We start from the raw sequence: 25,887 nt of genomic DNA, 5'->3' as shown, positions 1-25,887 counted from the left end.
CTCCAGCAAAGCCCCCATCTCTCCAGGTCCCAGCATCTATCCAGCTCCAGACCCCTTCTATCTCTCCAGCAAAGCTCCCCCAATGTCTCTCCAGCTTGCCCCTAGTGCCTCTCCAGACCCTGAGTCTCTTTAGCTACAGCCCTTCTGTCTCTCTGGGCAAAGCCCCTAGTGTCTCTACAGAAAAACCTCCCAGTGTCTCTACAGAAAATCCCCCAAATGTATCTCCAACCCCCAGTGTCTCCCCAACTCCAACACCATCCTGACTCTCCAGCCCCCCCAGTATCTCTCCAGCCAGCCTCCTTCTGTCTCTTCAACCCCCTTCTACCTCTCCAGATCCCTTTTACCTCTCCATCCCTCTAGTGTCTCTTCACAACTCCAATGTCTCTCCAGATCCCCAGAGTCTCCAGCCCCCTTCTGTTTCTCCAGCCCAACAGTCTTTCCATCTTCCTTCTATCTCTTAAGCCTGTAGGGTCGCTCCAGCCTCCACATCCCTCCGGCTCCAGTCACTCAATTTCTTCTTCTGTGTCTTTTGTCTGCTCCTCATCCTCTCTGCTATGCAGCTCCATTGCTTTTCAGCAATGTGGTGCAGCATGATATTATGACATCACGCACACTGTGCATTAATAAACAAAAAAACTTTATTGCACCGGCCAGTGCCATTAGTGCATGCAGATTCATTGACAACTGCCAGCTCCCTGGATCCCATACATGCCTGTGGCCTACTGATCACTGCAGCTGTGTAGGCAGTGGTGCCTGGAAGTGGCATTTGTCATATACATCATATGTATACTGCCCCACTTCGAGCACTAGCTTTGATGATGAAAATCATTGCAAATTGTGTCATAAAGCCCTGCACAGTAAATTCACTGATTAAGTGGCCAAGATCACAGAGGCAGGCCTAGTCTCCCGGGCCTAGTCCCTAGAACTCTTGGGCATTCTTGTAGAGTAGCTACAGTATGTATGACCCCTGGCCAGTTTAACTCCTTTGCCACCTAAAAAAAACACTAAACAAAAAATGACCAACAATCTTAAGATGGCTCCATGCTGTCATTTGGGGCCTATTGGCCGAAAACTCCCACTGAAGTATATGGCCAGTCCACCACTGGGGGCACTCAGCTGTCATTCCAAGGATTCAGGTATCTTGAATAATCACTGGAATTACAGGTGTTTTTTTTCAAGTGGAGTCTGTAAAATTAATACATTAAGGAGCACAGGGTGTTTGGATCTGGAACTTTTTGGGGGTCCCTGGTCTGCCAAAGAGGCGCGGATAAAGACTAGAGATGAGCGGGTTCGGATCTCAGAGATCTGAACCCACCCGAACTTTGCAGTAGGATCCAAGCCGGCTCGGGTTTTCCCGCCTGTCTCAGATCACAAAACAAGGCAAAATTTCATCATCCCGCTGTCTGATTCACGCGGGTTTTGGATTGTATAAAAGGTCCAGACGTGGAGAGTGAAGAGGAAGGAGGGGGCTATGATTGCTGTGTATAGGGGCTGGCTACTGTTCTCACTTGTCAAAGGCTGGCTGCTTAATGTCCATAGGGGTTGGCTGTTGTGCATAGGGGCTGGCTGGCTGCTGTCCTGTCCATAGGGGCTGGCTGTTGTCCTGTCCATAGGGGCTGGCTGTTGTCCATAGGGGCTGGCTGGCTGTTATCCTGTTCATATTGACTGGCTGGCTGTTGTCCATAGGGGCAAGCTGGCTGTGTTGTCCAGGGGGTGCTCTGTCCATCAGTGGTGCTCTTCACCCCAGTGTGAAAAAAAATAAAAAAAAATTTGTGTGTGCATGTTAGCCACACTTATCAGCAACGTAGTTTCACAGGGGTGTTGCCTGTGTCATTTATCAAGGGGCTGCTGCCTCGTTCAGGGTGCTCTCACCCCCAACTGCCAAAAAAAATGAATTCAGTCAATAAATGTGTTTTTTTTTGTGTGTGTGTACACGTTAGCCATGACATCACAAACGACTCAGCTGAGATTTGCATAAACATTTTCAAAAGGTGAAAATAGAGGATATGGTTTAAAAAATGGAATAAAGCAGCTAAAACTGTGTTCTCTGATTATAGTGTCCCTACTCCCTACCCATGGCCCCTCTACCTAAATTTCATTGAGTCAGAGGGGCAACTCTATGCAACTGTATTCCAGAGTGCAGCTGCTCCTCCTGTAGCCCAGGTCAGAAGATGTGTAGGGACCCAGGTGTGGTGATATGGACTAAAATGGACCTCACATCCACTAAAGTGGACAATGAATCCTCAACCTAACAGGAAGCACAGCTGTAATTTATACATAAGACAGAATGGGATGATGATATAGGCTTGGGTGATGGTATAATCTTGGGTGATTAATAAATCATCTTCTTCACACAATATTAATTTGTCCCCGCTGGTGTCCACCATTACAGGTGCCTCTGTAATTTTGCACGTAATTGATGGTAAAGGTCTTTCTCATAGAATTTGTATTTCATTTTGATGGACATCATCTTTTCCACATTTTGGGGAAGTAGTCTCAGGCCGATCACTGACAAGGTTCCCGGCTGTGCTGAAAACTCTTTCTGAGCACAAACTAGAGGATGGGCAACTCAAGTAAAGCAAAGGCAGTTTGTATAAGGGCCTATAAATTGCCTCTTTTTCCTGCCAGTAGTTCATTACATCTCTTCAGATCTGGGAAGACGAAACAATATCTTCATCCCTTCTGGGGTGAAAATCCACTCCCAGCAGCAGGCATGGTGCTCAAGAATTCTCAAGAAAGACACAACGTAAGACTTAAACCTTATATCTTAATTGTTGCATTTGCTGCTCTGTTCCGCTTTTCCACATATCTGCTCTGGTTAAGTGGACAGTGGATAGTAAGGCAGTTTAAAGGCCACTAAATGTGAGCATGTGGTAGGGAATATAGATTGTAAGCTCCATTGGGCCAGGGAGTGATGTGAATGGATAAATAAAGCACTGCAGAAAAATGACTGGTTATAATTAATAATAAGTAAATATGTTTTTTTTAATGTCCCTGTACAGATTGGGAAATGCTTTTCATGTGGAAGCTTTGCAAAGGATTATTTAACAGTCAATTGTTTTGGAAAGCACTACTAGAAGTCTTCCTGGTCCCCTTCTGGGATGAGAAACTCCACTCCAAGCAGCAGCAGGGATGGAGCTCAAGGATTCTTCTGGGGCAAGGACTGATGTAAATGAGTAAAATATTTTTTTGTAAATGCCTCCCCTCCTCCCTTCCCCTTCTCCCTCATATATTTACTTCGGAATCAAAAAATTAAATTAAATTTACTACCAATCAACCCTTCCTGTCCCTGCCTTCAACTACATACATACTCCAACTCCCTCAGGCCTCTCTTGAATAATAAAAACATTTGATTCCTGATGTGCCATGTTGGAAGTTGAACTGCCACGTGTTTGTGCCGCCCAATGCTGCCGCTTAGCTTAGTCAGCCAGCTAGCTTGGTGCAAATTTTGGGCCTAAACTGGATGAAAACAATATAGTGAGCTGTGTGGTGGTCAAAATTGTCTAGAAACAAGTGGAATAAATGTTGTTGAGGTTAAAAATATTGTAGGAACAAAAACAGGCCAATTTTATGTGATTTTAGCTGTTTTTATGATTTTTTTAAGAACCAATCCAGATCCAAAACCAGGGAAGATACAGATCCAAAACCAAAACACGGGAGTTGGTGCTCATCCCTAATAAGGACCCAAAATTCACATAATGGTGTGGGCACGCTTCCTCCATACCGGCCCGACATTTCTCATGGTGACCCTGAATATCTTTTGCAGTATTTTTATATTGTAGTACAAAACATGTTTTACTTAGATGTGGGTTTGTGACCTTTATTGCAATAGAAATTGCTTGTGCAACCCTAACTGTACACCTGTATACTTGTTGCAAAACATAGAGTTATGTTGCAATGCTTTTTTCTCAACAGTAACTTATCAACAAACCCTATCTTCATGACAACAGTGAGCCCTACCCTAATCAAAGTAGGGCTGTGCCTGTAATCAGCAGCCATATCATCTGATATCCTGTGTAGGATTCTCTGTAACAGTGAACAGTGAGCAGTCAGACAGCAATGGAAACAATGTTCTTAAACTAGGTAATTATGTATTTATTTACTTACATAGCACCAACAGCATATTCCAATGTGCTCTACAATTAGGACCAAGGGCCCTCATTCAGAGCCGCTCGCTATTTGCGGTCATTCGTTCAAAAACAAGGGGTGGCTATTCAAATGAACCGTTCGCTAATTGCGGTCTGTTCACGCCTCTAAGTCTGAACGAGCGAGCAAAACTTGCGGTTGTAATTTTGATAAATACGCCCCCTTGCCGCTCGCACCATACGTCATGTCTGCTATTTATTAGATTAATCGAGTACATCGAACAGCATATGAACTGCTCGCTATTCTTGTGGCTGGTTTTTTCAACCGCTATTTTGCGAGCAATTCTGAGTAAAAAAACCCCAAGTGACGTGGTCAATGACGCTGCTGTATTAATTATGCACTCCCTTAAAACGCCCGTTTTGACCTTTAAGCATGCCTGCGTTCCAATTCCACCCCCCCGTTTTCAAGCACCTTCCCCTGTTACCACCCACATACGCCTCCTTCTGTCACTCAAAATACCAGGCATTCGCTATATAGCGAACAAACGATTTTCGGCCGCACTGACTGGTTCGTGCATGCGTATTAAAATCCGTACGCATGCGCAGATGTGCGAACATCAGTCAGAACGAACAAGCGGCTGCTTACGAGCGGCTCTGAATCAGGGCCAATATTCTTTGCATTTTCTTCTATATAAATTAATAAACAAATAACTGAACAAACATAACTAAACAAATGATTGCCTCTCTCAAACGTCCCTCTCACAAAACAGAAGTCTTTAACACAACACTTACATTCAGTTCTCAGTGTCTCTCAACAGGCCTTCAACCTGTTCTTTAGGCAGCGAGAGACTGACTACGGAGCGTGACACACCCTTTATCAGCCTCTCACAGGTGGTTTGGCAATCAAGGCTGCTAATCAGCTTCTTTGGTATCACGCTGCAGCCAATGAGATTCATACAGAGATGCCCATAGGCTGCCGCACTAATACCCTGCTGTGCACATTATGATTCACCAGTGACCACACCATTAAAGATTCCACCAGCCACAAGAAGGTGTGTCTGGATATGGCCGCTGGTATCATTGCACACCCGCGACCCACCAATGTCTGGCTAACCAACCCATTGTTACCACACAGAAATGCCACTGAAATTGCTTCTCTCTGCATCCAAAATTAATTCTACGGCTCTGAGCGTTAACCATGCGCAGTGCGTCTTGGTGCATGTGCAGACTGAAATCATTGTATGTGTGCGGCATCGACTTTGCGTCCTCCTCTGAATCAGGCCCACAAAGTATAATATATGGATTTTTGTAAAACTGGGTTAAAAAGTCTATTTATACGACTGTAGATAAAGTGCAAACAAAATGTACACAATCATCTACTTGCAAACAGAGAATAAAAAGCTTCCGCTCCCTATTGTGCAACCTGCAAAGAGTTAATCCCCAGATAGAGCTGTGTGTGACATATTACAGTATTGTTCTGCTACAAGCCGTGTGCAAATTTCCTTCCCCTGCCATGCCTGTCCCTCCCAAAGCTGTATGAGTACATGGGCTGCTGAGCTGCTGTACACTCATTCCTCCTCAGCATCACCATGCCTAAGTGTCCCAAGTGCAGCAAGGAAGTTTATTTTGGTAAGTAATCCATAGCCAGAGCCATGAACCTTTCTACAACTTTTCCTTCCTGTCCCAGCAGATGACAGGCAATTTACACTCCCCTCTAAGTACTGATGACCTTTCCTGAAATACCAGCAGCTTCTAAACTACTGTATAAGTGATTGGATAATGATGGATTATTTTGCACCCAACTGTTTCGTATCTTTCCTTGTATTCTGGCTGTGATTATAATACTGAAATTGCACTGTTACTATAAACAGGTTCATGAAACAGATGAGGTCCTTATTACATCTAGTTAGCTCTATTGACAACGTGTGAAATCTGTATTAGATGATAACCTGTTACTTACAATATGGAAAGAAGACACATTTTTTATGTTGGGGCATGGCGTTTTAACGTGATTGTGCTTTATACCTAATTTTGTTAAATTAATTAACAATGCCTTAATGCCACTTGACATAATGTGGACATAATGATCTGAACTTTGGATATATTAAATAATGTGTTTTGGCAATACTTTACAACATGTTACTCTACAACATATTCTTATATAGTCTGGTAACCAATATATCCCCCATACCCATTTATTATTGCTAGGATTCTAACCTAGCCAGAAGCCTTTCTGTAGAAACGTGGAAAATAATATTGGTCATTGTAATTCAAAACGTTCCTATCAATATTTAATGAAGGTCTATGTGTATGTGTGTTATATGTGTGTGTGTGTGTGTGTGGATGTGTGTTATATGCATGTGTGTGTTAAATGTGTGTGTATGTGTGTGTTATATGTGTGTGTTATATGTGTATGTGTTATGTGTGTGTATGTGTGTTATATGTGTGTGTGTTATATGTGTGTATGTGTGTTATATGTGTGTGTGTGTTATGTGTGTGTATGTGTGTGTTGTATTTGTTATATGTGTGTGTAGGTGTGTGTATGTGTGTTATATGTGTGTGCAAGTGTGTGTATGTGTGTTATAAGTGTGTGTGTGTTATATGTGTGTGTATGTGTGTGTTGTATGTGTTATATGTGTGTGTAAGTGTGTGTATGTGTGTGTGTATTATGTGTGTGTATGTGTGTGTTGTATGTGTTATATGTGTGTGTAGGTGTGTATGTGTGTTATAAGTGTGTGTGTGTTATATGTGTGTGTATGTGTGTGTTGTATGTGTTATATGTGTGTGTAAGTGTGTGTATGTGTGTGTGTATTATGTGTGTGTATGTGTGTGTTGTATGTGTTATATGTGTGTGTAGGTGTGTATGTGTGTGCTCTGCCTCTGTTAGCTGGTGGGGTACAAAGTGCTCAATGTATATTATGAGCCTATGCGACCTTATAGCTCTAGTGAATTTCTGCAGCAATATAAGGAATCAGCGGTTGCCTGTCACCGTCCACACACAGGGACTCGGTAACTGCGTTTCACTATAGTGAAACCACCTACACGTCTATAACTACCACTGGGATTTATTACTGATTAATTACAGCCCCTGTTTAAACCTGCAGATTACTTTTTATGTTTTCTTAATAGATCATGCATCAAACATGTTGGATCTGTTGCTCTGAGAATATCTAGACATGTTATTCCTAACTCCTAACTAATTAAGTACAGTAATTACTACATCACTTCTACCTGAATGACTTTATTGCAAGTGTCGGCTTGTAGTGGAACTGTAATAGACTGATAGTTAGAGGTCTATAGCTTTACAACTCTGTAGGAATGACTCTGCAGTTTAACAGTGTATTATATAAATTATATACAGTATATATAATGTTGAAGAGTCAGATGCAAAATAGGTTTCAGATGTTTAGGATGTTTCCATTCATACCGAGCATGCAGAGCAAATATTTTATTTATTTGCTAATTTCTAATTTTAACTTACTATTGAATATAACTCTATAAGGCGTTTTTTCTTGTCCCTTCTGGCCATTATTTCCCAGCAGTACAGATTTCTGTTAGCAAACCATGTCAAAGTGGTTTCTACAAGTTCAAGAGAAGTTTCCAAACCGCACCCTGTGAGTTCCGTCTGCATTTTTTTTGTCTTTTAAGTGTACACTAATCCACTTCATGACTGAAGAGTTTTCCCTGCTTACTGAGCAGTTTTAGGATATAGTTGAACCTATTTTGCCATATTTTTTTACCTTTATCTAGCAATTGGCCCAATTTGACAGATGTATACCTTGAGAAGAGCCCAGATGCCTGAAAATGATTTTATTGCAATCGATAGAATCATTATCTTGTATATTTGGTGACAGCAGATGACCTCTGTTTGAAGGCGCTTCAAATCGTCTCCACACTAACAGGATGATGCCGGAAGTGATCTGACCCTATCTTGTACAATTAGCCCCTAAATGTGTATGGCCAAACTGAACTTAGGGCCTGATTCAGACCCGCTCATGAGCGCTATGCGCTCGCTAGCGGGTCGATGTTTGGGCACTGCGCATACGCACGCCGGAGCCAGCTCCAACGTGCGCATGCGCGAGACCCGGCTAGCGATGGGCGCTCCGTCGCTCTGGGTCTCGCACCAAAAGGAGGCGGCTGTTGATTTTGATCGACAGCTCGAACCGTTTTGGAGGCGTGGCTAGGGGGTGGCTTCACAAACGGAGGCGTTCCCAAGCAAACGCCTGCCGTTTGTGGGCGGCCCCACTGACATCACTGGTGATGTCAGTGGGAGAGCTTCCGGCTCTACTAGAGCCAGAAGCTCTCTGGGGCTTGCGGCCACGAGACCCTACCACAAGGGTCTCGTCGCAAGCCTGATGGTCGCAATGGTCTTGACCATTGCGACCATCATCCTGGCCGCTCGCAATAGCTGTGGGTGGTCACCCACAGCTATGCGAGCGGCCAGGAGGCCACTCCAAAAAAACAAACAAACGCCCTGATACAGAGCGAGCGCTCTTGTCTGCCTGACAAGATCAAAGTATGAGTGACTTCACACAGTTAATGCAGGGATATAATCCATGATGTTAGGCTTATTGCAATATATTCTGTTATTTCCAATTTGAAGGAGTGATACAGCAGTAACTGCAAGTGTGTGTTATTATTTGTTTAACTTGAGAATGACCTTGGTTTGTGCAATTGGGCTCCCCTTTTGCCAGTTACAAAGTTTTCAGTGCAAGCTGGATCTCATAGTGTTGGTTAAATTATAAATAGTTTACCTGGATCCATTAGGACTAGCAAGCAAATAGAAGGTTTTTCCTGCACTAACCCGACATTACACTATGTTGTGCAGTAGCTTCTTGGGCCCACTCCCACCATACTTCTCTTCCTTGGCCATTCTACCACTATTGATACAGTTGATCGCCCACTTCTACTCCACAGCCTTCCCTCCCTTGCTCAGTTCTCTACGCCTTCATTTTTGAATGCTTCTTGAGTGTCTCTATAATTGAAACATCCTACCCTGCAGTACCTCTATTTTTTTGGGTTTCCTCAATACTCTTTTCTCAGCCCTCTGCTTTTCTGATTCTATACCTCTTCACTCGATAAACTAGTACACTCCTAGTACACTCCTTGTGTCTTCCACTATCACCTCCTATACAGATGTCCCACAAATCTATCTCTCATGCCCTGACCTCATTCCTGTTTTAAAGTGTCTAACTGTATGTCTGCCATATCCGTCTTACATTAAATCTCAACATATCAAAATCTGAGTTCACCGCCTTCCCCTGCTCCTAGTGTCACTACTCTCCTGTAGTCTCCCTCACAATTGACATCACTCTCAACCTTGTTCCTCATTTCAACTGTCTGCTCTCATCCTCATTAGAAACACTGATAGAGTACTTCTTCTCACTCAGATGTTATGAAACCCCTTATACATTCTCCCTAGCTCCATTGCTCCTGCTATTTGGCTTTCCCTTTAACTGTCTTTCCAATCTACAATCAATCCTAAATGCTGTGGCAAGACGGATCTAACTCCAGTGCAACACTCTGCAAATTCCTACCCAGTCTCTCCATCTCCACAGTCCAAGCTGCTCAGTCATCTTCACAGCCTCACCAGCTCCTCCACTTCATACATCTCTCTCCCTAACAAGATAGGCTTCTTCTCATCCTCTTTGTTCTGCCTTTGAGCTACATCTGTCCTCATCTCTGGTAACCACCTCTCTCTCCTGCCACCATGATTTCTCCTGTGCTGCTCTCTGCAGACCAGATTCTCCTCTAATCTTCAATCCTCAAAACGTTCTCAAATTCTACATCTTCACTTTAGACTATCCCACCCCACCTGATACTACTTCCTATCCATGTTTTACCAGCTCCAGTCCTATGTCCAGTCCAATGAGCTCTTTGTCTCAGCTTTGCTCTCACACTTTAGGCTGTCTCTCACACTGAGTGTACTTTACATATTGGGGAGATGTATCAATCCTCCTAACGAGTGGAGAACTGGACAGGTGGAGAAGTTGACCATACAGTAGCAACCAATCAGCTTTTAGCTATCATTTATAAAGTACATTTTATAAAATGATAGGTAGGAACTGATTGGTTGCTATGGGCAACCACTCTTTAGAAGGCTTGATACATCTCCCTAGTCCTTTTGATTGCACTTCTTTGCCAACCTCATTTGTAATTGTTTATGTGCAATTTGCAGCTATGACTGTCCAGCACTACAGAGTTTTGTGGCATCTTAGAAATGAACAGTGATGGTTATGAGAATGGGACTCATAGGGGTAAATTTACTAAAGTGAGAGTTTTTAAAAGAGGAGATGTTGCCCATAGCAACCAATCAGATTCTACTTAACATTTAACTAGCAGATTGTAGAAGATTATAGCTAGAATCTAATTGGTTGCTATGGGCAACATATCCACTTCTAAAAACTCTAACTTTAGTAAATTTACCCCATAGATTTCTCTTGGAATGTATTTTATACTTGATTTGTATTTTCTTTAGTTGTCTACCAGTGTATTGGTAATTTCAAACCGAAAAGAACAATGTCAGTGCATAATTTGGATATATCTGCAGATTAATGCTGGATACACACTATACGATATGTCGCCTGATCCCTTGGATCAGGCCGACATCCTAGGCACATCCTCTAGTGTGTGCCCACTGTGCGTGCCTCTGCTGCCTGCATGCACGGATGGCGGAGCGACCCAGCTGCCGACGCCAGCAAGTTCAATGGTGGCGCTGAACGAAAAATGGGGCGATCGGTCACCGACGTGCAGTGTATATTGCCTGCCCGATAAGTTGTTCATTGACACCATTGCATCAGGGGTTCACCTAATGTGTACCCACTTTAAGTTTGCAGCTAGATGGGTCATCCTGGTCTAACAGAGCTATGTTACCACAGTGTTTCCAACATCTAACATACCATATTTTAATATTGTCCTACCCCCGGTTCCCTCCCCTAAAATAATCCTTGCAAGTCTTAGAACTGTATGTGTGGCATTGTAGGGGTGTCAAACAGTGGGACATACCTCCCAACTGTACCCAAATCTAGGAAAAGTACTGATAATCGGGATGGTGGGACTATGCCACCTAAAAGAGACAGTTGGGAGGTATGGGCAAGAGCTGGTTACGGAGTATTATGTATGTGTTTTGTTTGTAATCTGTGGACATTAATGAGCATGGCAGTTGCCCACAGAATCTTGGCTAATAGCCAAAATGATACTGTTATACCAAGTCCTGCACTAATCCAGGTGCCAAGACCTTCTGGTATATCAAATATGTAGTACATGTGTGTTGCCGTGGAAGGCAATGAAAATGACTTTTCCTTTTATTCCCAACTTCAGCTCACAAAGTCCTTAGAAAATAACATATTGCCATATAGCTATTTATAGCTAAAATTACAGGTCAGACATATTAAATTATACATTGCTTTACCCTTGGGTAAAGTATAAATGTTCTGTTTTCTACCAAACAATGTGTTTTTCAAGACTTAGCTGTTATGATAAAGTACAGTATAAATAATTAAGAACAGCTATTACATCTGTGAATACTGTGAATAATGTAGCACAGAAACCTGGCGTAGTCTAGCGAATGGAAAAACGACAACGACAAGTAATAGTATAAAATAAGGTTCTGTTAATTTTTGCTTTTATGTTTTAGCTTATTCCATATGGTGTAAAATCTGCCTGTCTGATCTTATGCCATCTGAGCTATAACATGTTATAGGACTGTTGTCCTATACCATGCTGCCGCAAGTATTCCTTTACTAAAGTCACCATTTTTATTCATATATTTGCCTGACCACACTTATCAGACACAGTTTAATGCATGCTGTTTTCTTGTAGACCTAAAAATCTTTGACAATGTACTGAGCATGTGATGTAGTTGGCAGAGCTGGCACTATCCCTGGGGTTGCCATAGTGGCTTTAAAAATGCTGGAGTGGCATTATGTCATTTATTCATTGTTTTAGGTGCCCCCAAACATTGGTGTCCCAGGCAACCATCTGGATTTTCCTAATGGTAGCACCTCGGCTGGTAGTTGGACAATGGTCAGAGTCTGCACTGACTGCATACACTGTGGAAACATTAGGCATTGGGAACATTGCCATACAAAGGGACAAATGGGCATGGATGATTCATAGTGAGCATTACCCCATCCAGAGTGTGTGGGGCCATGTCCGAGTCTCATGTCTAGCACTTCTGTGCTAGGCTGCAATTCCCTCCTACATTACTCTATTTTGTTGCTTGCGGCACTGGAACTTCCTCCCAACTTATCGCAAATTGGGGCGAATGTGCCAATCGTGAGACATTCCCCTTAAATTGAGATGGTTGACATGTGTGCATTGCTCTTGATGTCAGTGCACTTCCTCCAATCACTTGCAACAATGCTTTATGTCCACTGTACATAACTCCCATAAAGGCCTATTTATCATTAAATATTTGCGGCATATTCCTTGGAAACACCCATTTTTGGGGGATACTCGCAAATATTAAGTATCCCCTGAATGTATTATGGAGGTACCGCAGCTGCAACCCCAATAGGTTTCTATGGGGGTTCCAATGCTGTCTGGTTTACCAAGCTCCAACTTAGCTAATGCCATCTGAAGATGGAGTTCTGCTGCTATAGCCTATAGCCTACACTTCGCAAAATTTACCAGGAGAGTGTTCCTCCAGAGCCATCTCCGGCAATGGGCATGGCACATGCATGGCCTGTAGATCGCGCATAAGCTGGAGTTGGAATAGAGAAGAGAGGCGGTCTCTTCACTCCAGTCACATTGCACGGACAAGCTCCTTTTGGAACCCTGTTCCTGTGTGTGCTATTTGATATATTCCGGTGGTATTATCACGTACCGCAATGCGATTTTGGGTGTTAATATCGCATCCAGATCACATTGAGTATGTGGTTATTGATAAATGGGCCCCAATGTCCTGTTATCAGTGAGACAGTATAGAAAAGTGGAACCATTTATCCAGAGCTGAGTATTTTGGGGAGAATTTGGTGTGGGTAGATTGGAGTGTGCGATTATTTTGTCTCAATTATTTATATCTCAGAGTAGAGAGGGACCCTAGAAGGAACCCTGTGGCATGTTAGATGTTAGCTGGTATGGGCTGAGCTTTATTTAAATTAGTCCCTAGGTGCCAGTATGAAACGTGTGCTTGCTTTGTTTAGCCATGAAAACGATTTATCCTAGAGTTTTCTTTATTTTCACTAATGCGTTTTAGTCAGCACTGGCTGAATGGGGACAGGTAGAGATTATGTGGGGGTAAACTATACACATATACAATATATACAGGTGGCAATAGAAAGAAAGTAAATGACTGCCTGGAAGCCAGGGGGGGAGAAGATCCAGAAATGTTAGGGAATAGAGTACCGCTCTGCTGCCTTGACAAGGTTTTATTGATATAGTAAGACGATAGGAGTTTTTTTCTGTTATTGCTACAAGTATTGATAGACCCTATTACGATTGATACTAAATAGGGCCTTTAAATGTCATATCAGAGGTGGACCCAGTCAGTCTTTCTTTGGCTATGTAAACTTTTTAAAATGGCACCCACTGATATCTATAGAAAAGAATTGAAGATATTAATCTTCCACATTAAAGCTTGTGGTATCCGGACATCGAAACCCTTTTGACCTATTGCTTAGATTTTACATTTCTTTGACCATTGGCGCCCTACTGATCTCATTAGTGACACTAATTATACACTATGTAGACAAAAGTAATTGGACACCCCCGCGCAAGCCAAATTCATACCATGCATACCATTGCACACAACTTCCAAATGGCCACTAATGTGGCGGTTTCGACAAGAGCACTTGCAGTTCTGTGGAAACAAGGAATGTTTTTATCAGGATGACAATGCCACCTGTCATGTTTCCAGGGTGACTCTGGACTGGTATACAGAAAATTTGGTAACCCGGATGGACTGGTCAGCTCAGAGTCCAGATCTTAACCCCATTGAGAACCTCTTGGACTAAGTGGAGTGACAGGCGCATTCTTGGCCAACTCGACCTTCTTCAGTGTCACAGTTGGTCACTGTACTTATGTTGAAACATACTGGACGGGATGCATGACACATCGCATTCAGGATGCGAAGCATCCTGCTGCTCTTCATATGCATGCCGGTGTTGGTAACGCCAGTATCCATGAAGGATGCGCAAGGACCGCTCTCTCTGTAAGAGCGGTCCTTTGTGAATGAGGGACTTCTGGATCTATGACCCAGAAGCCCCTCTGGTGTCATTCTGCACACGAGTCACAAAAGGTGCTGGGAGGGATCTGATTGGATCTCTCACACAGCACTCTGCGGAGAGAAACCCATAGGCTACCCTCCGCAGCCAGGCCCCGGAATGCATTGCAATATGGGGCTTGGTGCATATGAGAAATGCGGTCAAACCCACATTTTCGGGGTTTGACCGCATTTCTCCCCTTGCTGCATCCTGCCCACCGCCTGCTCTTGTCCAGAAACTTGTGGATAGTTTGCCAAGAAGTATGTCTGTATAATCACTGCACGTGGTGGACCTACAAAGTACTGACGTCAATAAAATCTTGTTGATCTATTTGCTGTCAGTGTCCAATCACTTCTGTCTACAAAACTCTACATAGTGTATTTATTGGAAATTACTGTTAATATAGTTGCATTGCTGATAGCCACTGCATGTGGTTATGCTCTGCTGTATTACCAGTGTAGGATCTTTCATAATCTACAGAGATCCTATTTATAATGGGAATCTTTACAACTGCAGATAGGTTATCAACCTAGGTAAAGAGTGTATGTATCTGTAGTAATATAACCATGCACATTCATAAAGCTTTTGACATACTGTAATTATATTACAGTTCATTGTCCAAGGTACACACTTAAACATATTCAAAATAAATAATCGGCATTTCGTAGAACTTGTCAATAAGGCTTCCTTCCTCACCATTTCAGTACATCACAGTTTGGCTGCAGCAGAAAGTGTTTGCTTGTTGTTAGCACAACATAGCAAATATGACCAGCACAACAAACAGAAGACCTGCAGCAACCATTGCTTGTCCTACAGTCTGCCACCGCAGTTGTTGTTTTGTTTTATTGTGAGAGAATAATTTCCATACCTTTGGCGACATATTTCAGCATCACCCTTCTTTGCCTAACAAAAATCTCTGCCCTCGTCTTTGGCATAATGCAGTATTTGTGAAAGGGTCTGCGTAAATAAAGTCAGTATGAGCTTACAATAATTGTATTCCTTCATTCATATTTGCATTTCAGTGTTTGGCTGACTGGGTAGGATTGGCAACACCTTGAGTCAAGAACGTTTAGTGGCCAAATCACACACACCATGGCCTCATCTTTAATCTATTTATTCATGTAGTTAAGATACAATACTTCTACTTTCATGTGGTGACAAAACAAGGGAACAGGTGTACAGGTGTTACAGGAGCATCTATACTGAGTGTCCTCCCATGCGCAGCACTTATCTCTATAAACAAAGAAATGAGTGAAATGAGGAGGGGCTGTAGCATCTATTTCTCCAAATAATAAGTATTACAGTGACAAAGATTTTTTTGATACAGAAGAAAAATGTACATTTAATCCTCTGCGACAAACCTATTATGAGCTTCTTGTGGACAGACTGAACATCAGATGGGTGATGGTGAATATCCATTTGTGTGTAACGTCCCAAAAATTTATTTTTGGGAAAAATCTATCTATTTTCACCTTTTTGTCTTTTTTTGAAACGTGTTCCTTGTTTGCTCACTCTACCTTATGGAGCATACACGGTCAGATTTGTCAGATCTATCAAATGAACGATTTGAACGATTTTACCAAAGATTTGAACAATTTGAACGATTTTTGACTGCATTAAAATGAATGGAATCGTCCAAGTCCGACTGCAAACACATCAGATGTCAGATATCGTTATCTGACCATCGGGAACGTGCATCGCTCAAATCGTTCATCTGGCAGATCTGACAGATCTGACAGAAATGTCAGATTTTCCTTCAGATATGAACGATTGAACGATTTCTAAAATTGTTATCGTTCAGATCTGAAGAAAAATCTGACCGTGTGTATGCACCATGAGACTACAGGTTTATCTGCTGTTGTAAATGGTCGGATAGAAAAGGAGGAGGCAGAGTCAAATGTAGGATTTGCAGAGGGAGGTTTGAAAATGTTTGATTTTGGAGGGGGGTGAGACCGCCTCACGGTGAATGCGAGGCTAGCACTTAGCAAGCCATGGCCTGCCTCCTGCAACCTCTCTTGTAATGCAGGATGCACTGGTGGCTATTCTGCACTGCTCGTCCTTTGTGTTACCCTGCAGTGCAGATCTGAATGTGTCCTAAACCAATATCAACTTTCTGTAAGAGTCTGAGATAGTATACAATAGTATACAGACACAGTGCTATGGACCTTTTTAAATAGGCCCCTAAAGCTCTGTTAATATTTGGAAGAGTGGAAGATTCAGTGGTGTAACTATAGTGGATGCAAGGAGTGCGGCTGCTATGGGGCCCGGGCTGCCTCCAGGGCCCGCGCTCTCCCTGCACTCACTCATGCATGGATTGGGACACCGGGAGTCACCAGTTAGCAGTGTCAACCCGCCCTTTTTTCTGGGTACTCAGCCATTTAGAATACTGGCGCTGCTGTCGCCAATCCCCCGCTGCCACCACCAGTCCCCAGCTGTACATGAGCCACACTAAAGATGGTGCTGCCGCTCCCAATCCCCTGCTGCTGCCGCCAGTCCGCTGCTGTGCAAAACCGACAGGTAAGTTTGCTGTTCTTGGCGGGGAGTGGAGAGGGGCTGTGATGAGGGAGGGGATCTGTGCTGAGGGGCTGCGATGTAAGGGGCTGTCATGTGAGTGGGGCTGTCATGTGAAGGGGAGCTGTGCTGTGAGGGGCTTATGATGAGGAGGGCTGTACTGTGAGGTGCTGTGTTGAGGAGAGAAGTGCTAAGTGGGGCTGTGCTGAGGGGGCTGTGAAGAATGCTGTGAGGGGAGAGGGTTTTGAGGGGGTGCTGTGCTGTGAGGCGGCTGTGAAAGGGGCAGTATGTGGTGCTGTGAGGATGGTCAGTGAGTGCAGTATAGAAAGGTGTAGAGAAGTATAAAGGGAATTGGTTGCAAAGCTGTATAGGGGGTGTAGAGCAGTATAGCCCTGAAGTCCTGGGTATGTTTATTTTTCATGTGGGGGGCTAATGTGTGTTTTTTTTTACCTCTCTGTGCCAATGGGGGGGGGGCTTTCAAGATTTTGCTATGGGGCCCACACAGTTCTAGTTACACCCCCTGCAGAGGTGATTTTTGCTGAGGTGATTTTTACTGTGGTGGGAGTCATTGACTTGGGGACATGTAGGTATATTAATGTTGAGTGGATCTTAAATGTTACTATTACTTAGTATTTATGTATCTATCTGTCTGTCTGTCTGTCTATCTATCCTTATAATACATTTGTTATGGTTGTGTCTGTACACAGAATTTTTTTGGGGGGAGAAATGTATTCCATGGGACTGTGTATGAACTGTGGAGACAAAAAATATATTTTTTAAATTTTAGTTTGTCTGTCTGTCCTTTCCGGTATCACACAAAAACTATGGGAATTATTTGGATTGCGCTTTTAATATTGTATAGCTTAGTCACCTAGAAAGAAACTGAGGTATGTATTATCTCAATGTGAGAGAAGAGCAATAAAGGAAATACCAGACGCTTGACACTCAGCGTGTACAATGTGCAGGCTCCTTAAGCTAAAAATGAATAGATGTATATAAATATAATTTTTTTTTCGGACAAATATACTTTTAGGCACTGTTTATGAACTATGGAGACTATTTTTTTCTAATCAGAATTTGCACAGGCTCAAGTCCAAAAATTATTATTTGTATATAAATATATATAGACAATATATACATATTGCAAATGCAAACAGTTATATATGTATGCATATATAAATACATAGATATATATCTCAAAATCTATTTCATAGGAAAATCCAACTGTATATTAAGCACTAATCAGACACCTTATCTTGACATGAAGTTGCAGTATTCATTTCAATCTACTAGATGCAACACCAAGACAAATACTACATATCATAGAGTCGCTGCTCATGTTCTTGCAACCTTTCAGTGTTAGTGTAGGTTAACTGACTTGCTCCCAAGTTAGCAGCCCCAAGCATCTTTTTGTGTTAATCCCTGAAGGAAAAACTGCAAATATTGTTTACAAAGACATTGTGTGATCAATGTTTACAATATAAAATATACATCACAATATTAGATGCCACTACTATATTTGTAACATTAGTTCCGCTGAGCAATAACAGACATCCACGTGAGAGAATCTGCAGGCAAATGCTAGTATATATATATATATATATATATATATATATATATATATATATATATATATATATATTATGTATATGTTGTTTTCAATAATAGAGCTTCAAGTTCATTATACGAAAAAAAAGTTTTAAAAACAAAAAAAATAATCATTCTGTAATTACAAGTTGATTTACTTTTTCTTTCTTTCTTGCGATTACTAATTCATTTCTGAAAAGATGCTAGAAAGAAATTGTTGTAATACACAGTAGTGGAATAAGCCATTATTTTCTATTAGTTGATGAAATGCTTATTTTGTTTTTCTAAAGCTGAGAAGGTAACTTCTCTAAATAAAGACTGGCACAGACCATGCCTAAGATGTGAGAAGTGCAACAAGACTCTGACTCCTGGCAGCCATGCTGAGGTACAGTATACTGTGTACACCATTATTTAGTTGTTGTTAATTCAGCACTGTCACCCAATTTATACAGGATTGGAAATTAAGTGTATTATCCAATAGGCAATTTCCCCCTTTCTCCCAACATTCTAGACATGTGTAAATGGGACAATATAAGACCCTCCTCCACTCCACACATACTTTATCTTGATCTGCCCAAACCCCGCCCAGACATGCTCATGTTTAGGTGAAACACTGCCCTTTTTGAGGCCTGCTAATTGGGTAGTGTCTAAATCCCCTTCACGGAGATGACCGTGACGTCATCAGCCAGTGTCCAGCGTCATTCCCTGCCATCCAAGTGGGCATAGAGGGGGAATATAATAATTTGGCAATTCTAGTGAGCCACCGTGCCCAAAGCGTGGCGAGCGCAGCGAGCCCGCGAGGGGACACCAAACTAGTTAAAGTCGGGACAAAGTACTTCTTTAGCTGTCTTTCATGGGCAGCAACTGCACTTCCGCCCTCACCCACGTCACTTCCGGGTCCCTAGCACATAGGGGAAATACAGCCAACCCTGCTAATTGGGTCTGTCACAGCGAAAAAACGGAACAACTGGTAGGTCTGTCTTCCTGTCTGTGGATCAATATACACCTATCTGTAATGGCTCAGGCTTGCATGCCACAGCATAAGATGGGTTTTCACTACATAGTAAGAATAAAAGAATAAACATACAATATATGTTTACATATACAGGTTGAGTCTCCCATATCCAAAATGCTTGGGACCAGGGGTATTTTGGATAACGGAATATTCCGTTTTTTGGAATATTTGCATAAAATAATGAAATATCTTGGGAATGGGACCCACATCTAAACACAGAATGCATTTATGTGTTATATACACCTTATACACACAGCCTGAAGGTCATTTTATACTATATTTTTAATAATTTTGTGCATAAATACATGAAATTCATTTATGTTTCATATACACCTTATAAACACAGCCTGAAGGTTGTTATACACTATTTTTAATAATTTGTGCTTTTAAACAAAGTTTGTGTACATTAAACCATCAGAAAACAAAGGTTTCACTTTCTCAGTCATGCTAAAAATATTCCGTATTTCGGAATATTCCGTATTTCGGAATATTTGGATATGGGAGACTCAACCTGTATTACTGTTTTTGGTTTTGTATAAAATATCACAGGGAAATATTCAGAGCAATATCACAATAAGAACTGTAGCATAACAATACAAGTTGGATACATGAACACATAGAAATGTGTACAAAGGTGATAGGAGCCCCATATCTTTATGTGCTACTGTCAATCTTTGGGATGGTTGTATTTTAGCCTATACCCAACCAACCTCTCCACGCATTTCAATCTTGAGCAAATATATAAACTCAGGAGTTAGAGGAGCTGAGATACTCTTCTATTAAAATGCCACACATAACATGGCAGGTGCAGATGCCACCCATTCATATATGGAACATAGGCTACCTCCCCAACTGCTGCGCTGTATCAGTTCCCCTTGGCCAAATGATGTGAGGTTAGTTGGGAGCAGTTAGAATACCGAACCCTATTAGCAACAGGGCTAGGCCTGGTCAGACAGATGTTATAACAAATCATGGAAAATAGAAATCATAAATGAAAACTGGACAAGCACATACTGTACAAAGTTGGTGGAGGAGGTACAGATATGAGACAGAAAGCAGACAGGTGTCAGTGTCATGTTCGCTGGCTGCAGCTGTCACAGGTCTTGCAGATATGTTCAAACAATACATATTTGACTGGAAAATGATGTCTGAAGCTTACAATATGTAAAGTATATGGTAATATAGAACCATAAACTCTGTCTTGCTCGCACGCTTTTAATATATATGTCTACTCACACACACATACATTACATACTCAGGGCACTTCAGTCTCTGCCCCACCCGCCCTCCACTCTATCAGATACCGCCCCCCTTTCTGCTGTTCTAACCTCCGCCGATCCATCCTGGCCGAGACCCGCTCCCCTTCCTTCTGGCTCTCATATTTACCGTGTTTCCCGTGGCCGGTCCTCACCCTTTTATCAAGACATTGAATGATACAAAAAAACGTACCTTTAATAGTGTTCACCTCGTGCATTCCCTCATGTTGCCGCCAATCGTGATTGCGCCCTGAAACGTTGACCTAGTCAAGTCTGGAGGAAATTTTTTTTCATATAGCACAGTAAGACCCAGAGTGCCATCCATCAATTGCCAGTATTTATTACATTACAGGAGAGGCCCCGGGCCAGTGGTAAATTAACCGGGCCAGTGGTAACTTAAGAAGTGTCGGCCAATACTAATATATATATATATATATACAGTATATATAAGTCCCATAGGCAGCACTCCGGACATAAAAAAAACAACACTCAATGCAATAGAAATTGCATTAAGTGTAAAAATTTTTTACGTCTGGAGTGCTGCCTGTGGGACTTCATATTACAATGGACCTCATCACAAGCTTGGCTGTGGAGGGCACCCGGCACAGTTTGAATGTTCCGGATCATGGACGTACATGTGTGTGTGTTTGTGTATACACACACACTTTATTTACATACATCTTGTGTTCCTATTCCAGCATGAAGGCAAACCATACTGCAATCAGCCATGTTATGCAGCACTCTTCGGACCAAAAGGTGAGACCGCCTGTGCCTATATTTTGGTGTGCTTTGCAGACATAATTGCAGGAAAATATTAATGGTTGGGGGCTATTTATGGCAATGTTGCACATCACAGATTGTAAATGGTACATAGCTGTTTTATAAGCATGCACTGCAGTACTTAGTATGTTCTTCTATTCTTCTATGCTTAGGGTTTGGTCGTGGAGGAGCAGAAAGTCACACTTTCAAATAAATAAGTAAGTAGAGTGCCACACCCAATAATGTATATACTATTGGATTGTATCTGTTTGGTCATTTATTAGTGGTTATGAAAAACTGGTATATGTGCGGAATAAAGGGACAATGATATGCCATACTATATTTTCAATTGTGTTAGTCTACAGCCGGTTTGAGGATGCTGTTTTGGAAATCACAAATGGTGCCATCGTGAGGTAGCCACTTTTTGCTGTGGATGAGAGGAGGATGTTATTGTCTAGTAACAGTTAATGGAAAAACCTTAATATGTCTACCTGTAGATGAGGTACAGGAAAAATACACAGCACAAGAAATAATTTCTTTGTGGTTATTACTTATTTATGAAGCACACAGCAAAGACCTTGCCTTCCACTGGTGTATCTGTATGGTCACTTTAAGGTGCACATCTGCCCTCTGCTCTTAGGAGATGCCTTCACAAAGTAAAAGTGTGGTTTTAAGTGTGCGGCAAGGAATCTCCAGAGGCGCACTGTGCATAAGGGGAAAGTTCATGACAAAGTCCAACTTTCTACCACTTCAGAAGCACCTCAGTGCACCTTGGACCTGATTCAGAGCCGCTCGCAAGCAACCCGATGGAATGCGTACGCACATGCGCATGCTTCGTTCTGCGCGTGCGCAAACTACTCTGTGCGATCGCAGCCCGCTCGCTCGCCCAGCAAAGACAGCCCGGAGAAATGAGTGACAGGAGAGGCCATTTGTGGGTGGTAACAGGGGCAGGACACTAATAACAGGGGAGTGGAGGTGCAAACGCAGGCGTGCCTGGGTGTTTCAACGCCGTTTTTAAGGCATGCATAATTAATAGGCAGCGTCACAGTACGTTACATGCCTGTTTTTTACACTGAAGTCCTCGCAGTGCTTGCGATAGGGTAAGGCAACCACAACGCTGCGATCGCATCCGATGGTGCTCGATTTACCAATGTTTTAAAACACTTCCTGGAGATGACATGCGCTAGTGGGTGTCTCAACATACGCTAGTGGGTATATGCATACACAGAGCGATCGCTCACACCGCCGAAGTGGGTGTGCTTTTGCCTTGGCGAGCGATGGCTTCCCGTGGCGTCACTTTGACAAGTTTGCATACGCTGGATGCGAGCGGCTCTGAATCAGGACCCTAGTCCATACATACTCCATACATACCAAGGATGGTCTCATTCCAACCAACTCCTTCCATCCGTCAGTGCCAAAGTCCGCTCCTCCACAAAAAAGTGCACTCTACCAAGAAATCTATTTTATTCACTACTCCGCAAATCTACGTGCACTGTTCAGCCTCCTTTGTATTTTACAGATGCACAAATCGAGTAACACAATCAAACTTTGTTTTGCATTCTGCAGAGGGCACTTTGTGCTTCCTAATGACCTCCAAAATTCTATTATGTGGTGGTTATCTAGCACTTGCACTTGTGGACAGGGGGATCTATGAAGGATTTTCATTGCCCCAAAGTTTTTATTTCCAGTGAACGCAAGTAAGTGGCACTGGGCAGCATTGGATAAACTGTAAAACAAGCACAGTGGATGGCAAGCACAAAGGCTAGTGGGTACGGGGACATTGAAATCACTTGGTACCACCATGCCACACGCTATTACTAGCATTCTAAAACTACTTGTGTTTTTAAACCAGTGCTAATGGCAATTAATTCCATTTCTTTAGAAATTGGCTTATTAGTCTCATTGGTGAAGAAACTAAAATTATCCATAGAATTCTTTGTAGAGTTACCCAGAACAGCTGACTGCTTCCCGTTCTTTTGATATGTAGGCGGTATCTAAGAAAATTAACAGATTCCAAAAGAGGTTATGACCCGGTCGATCACATTTTAGGGGTATATTTATTATCCCCTGCATTTATTCCCTGACGAGTACACATTTCTTATTGCAGAATATTACGTCAATAAGTTATTTGTCAGCAGAATCAGTATTTTCCAGTAGGGATACGGGCTCTGATAATAGAAAAAAGTAAATGCACAGGTATCGGCCCGAGGGTTACTCACCGCATTGTAGCCTATAGCTTAAAATTGCTAATACCATTAGATATTGGAGGCCAAGCTAAGAAGCTTGAGGATTTTGCGGTCCTCATATAAATCTATGGGGATTGCCTGTATGAAAAGAAATAGAGGGATTGTAGAAATTATATCCGATATCTGCTGCTGTACTCTCCTAATACATATCCGGAATGTATGCGGTCATAGTAAATGATCGCTCTTAGGGGGTGGTACTCATAAAAGCTTGGAGAGAGACAAAGTACCAACCAATCAGCAACTGTCACTGTACACTCAGGCTGTGTTTGAAAAATGGCAGTTGGAGCTGATTGGTTGGTACTTTATCTTTCACAATTTTATCTCTCTCCAAGCTTTGATGAATACCCCCCTACATGTCTGCAGAATAGTATATGTACAGTAACATCTTTATGTATAGTCACATCTTTATGTTTTAGAATTTTGTCATAGTTGATTGTATTTCTAAGGCCTGATTCTGAGTCGCACACACCCGCGGCTGCTTTTTCTGTTCAGCCGCTGCAGGCTACTTACTTCCTTATGCGTCTGCACGTGAAAGCCTATCCCAGACACAGCTGTTACCTATGCAGATCCAACCATCATTATTATTAGCTGGACTTGCACACTCCCCATGGTGGGTGCAAAAGATCTGTCTGAAAAAGACATCCAGTTACGCGATGACCGTTCCATGCGCTCTCATGGTCGCTGCCTTGTTACCGTCCAGTAATGACCATTTCATGGGAAGTGTGGTCCTTTGATGGACGGATTAATCCATATCCATTAGAGATCTCCGTCCATGTCTGATCCTGCACATGCGCAGTCGCCATCTGCATAGTTGGCACATGTGCAGTATGCTGAAATACCTGCTCTTATTTGCCAGTCCAATAAAATGTGATTGCCCATCACTGTGATTGCAGAACATATTTCCGTGAAACCAATACCATACAGAGACAATTCACTATAGAAATGCAGAACTTTTCGGGGGGAACTCCATGCACTGCGCAGTTCACTGCAGACATTATTCTAGTGATATTATTCTACATTACATTAATATTTACTTTTTTCTCTCTCCTAGGGCTAATGGTGCACAATATCCAGAAGAATTCTGCATCTACTAGAGAATGAATTTGTCTTCACCTGCCTCCTATTGATAAGCCACTTTATATATATATATATATATATTAATTTCCGGAAAATATCAGTAACGGTGATCTAGTGCTTTGTCCACAATGTTTTCTAACTGTGTAAATAGTTAGCAAAGTAACAAAAATGGGATATCTCAAATACTGCTAAACTTACCAACAATGACTATTGTAATAATTGCTTAGATTTTTTTTATATATAAAGTCAAAACACTATGCAGGTGTATATGATTATTATTGAATAAAGCTAAAAACTTGTAAAAAAAAATGATCTGAGAGATTTGTTTATATTGGTATTGTTTTGTTTTTTAAATGAAAAATAAATATGGTATAATGACTATGCAAGGATCCGGGCGAGTTCTCTGGCACATTCAGGTGCATTGCTTGGATGGTAGATTGTGCTATGGCATTATACAGTACATGTTAATATGGTGAAATAAAACAATACAACATTCATTTTAGAAGTTTTAATGCTTTACTAAAGGTTATTATAAAGTTTCTGTGATGTTATTGTCATTCCTTCCAGAGCTTGTATACTGACAGCCATTAGTTTTTCGCTCTGGGTCTCTCTCTTTTTGGAGATGTTTTTATCATGTTCTATGGCAGACTCTATGAGGTTATCTATTGTAAGTCCCCTCCAGCCAGGTTGTGAGGTCTGAACCCGAACCTTTAAATCGTCTTTCAGACCGTCCATGAGTACCGTGACTATCATTCCCCTGCGGTGAGTGCCATCTTTAATATCTTCTATCCCAGTGTACTGGGTGATAGCCTGCAGAGCCCGGTCGCAATAGTCTTCTGCAGTTTCACTCTCCTTTTGCTTAATTGTGAAGATTTTGTTCCAGTTAACTACTACTGGAAAATATATACCCAATTGAGTCACAATGCGGGAAATGTTACCTTGTTTTACTTGGTCTGTTAAGGGAACGTCTCCATCCAATACACAGTCCGTGATAAATTTTGTCACGTCGGTATTGTGTGGCAGACAGGCCCTTAACACTACACGCCAATCTTTATTAGTGGGCTCATGAGAACTACCCAAATTTCTCAAAAATCTTTGACATTTGGCTAGTTCCTTTTTGGGATTGGGGAAATCATTTATGATGGA

The 25,887-nt window shown here is 42.1% G+C and overlaps 1 protein-coding gene across 1 annotated transcript; it reads left to right on the top strand.

The window, feature by feature from the left end:
• The first annotated feature begins 5,606 nt into the window (after positions 1–5,606).
• On the top strand, positions 5,607–25,202 carry CRIP1 (cysteine rich protein 1). The gene is made up of 5 exons (XM_088463933.1): positions 5,607–5,714; positions 18,679–18,773; positions 21,358–21,415; positions 21,592–21,636; positions 24,716–25,202. The coding sequence occupies exons 1-4, from the start codon at positions 5,675–5,677 to the stop codon at positions 21,630–21,632; spliced, it is 234 nt and encodes a 77-aa protein (XP_088320059.1). The 5' UTR covers positions 5,607–5,674; the 3' UTR covers positions 21,633–21,636; positions 24,716–25,202.
• Positions 25,203–25,887: the final 685 nt, after the last annotated feature.

Source organism: Taudactylus pleione, unplaced genomic scaffold, assembly GCF_031769625.1.
Source record: "Taudactylus pleione unplaced genomic scaffold, aTauple2 ptg001508l, whole genome shotgun sequence".
NCBI lineage: Eukaryota > Metazoa > Chordata > Amphibia > Anura > Myobatrachidae > Taudactylus > Taudactylus pleione.
Note: the sequence above shows the minus strand (reverse complement) of the source record. Positions and strands in the feature narration are given on the sequence as shown.

Coding starts and splice junctions, on each gene's coding strand:
- CRIP1 (XM_088463933.1), top strand. CDS start 5,675: ATGCCTAAGTGTCCCAAGTGCAGCAAGGAAGTTTATTTTG. Junction 5,715..18,678: donor CAGCAAGGAAGTTTATTTTG/GTAAGTAATCCA, acceptor GTTTTTCTAAAG/CTGAGAAGGTAACTTCTCTA. Junction 18,774..21,357: donor CTCCTGGCAGCCATGCTGAG/GTACAGTATACT, acceptor TTCCTATTCCAG/CATGAAGGCAAACCATACTG.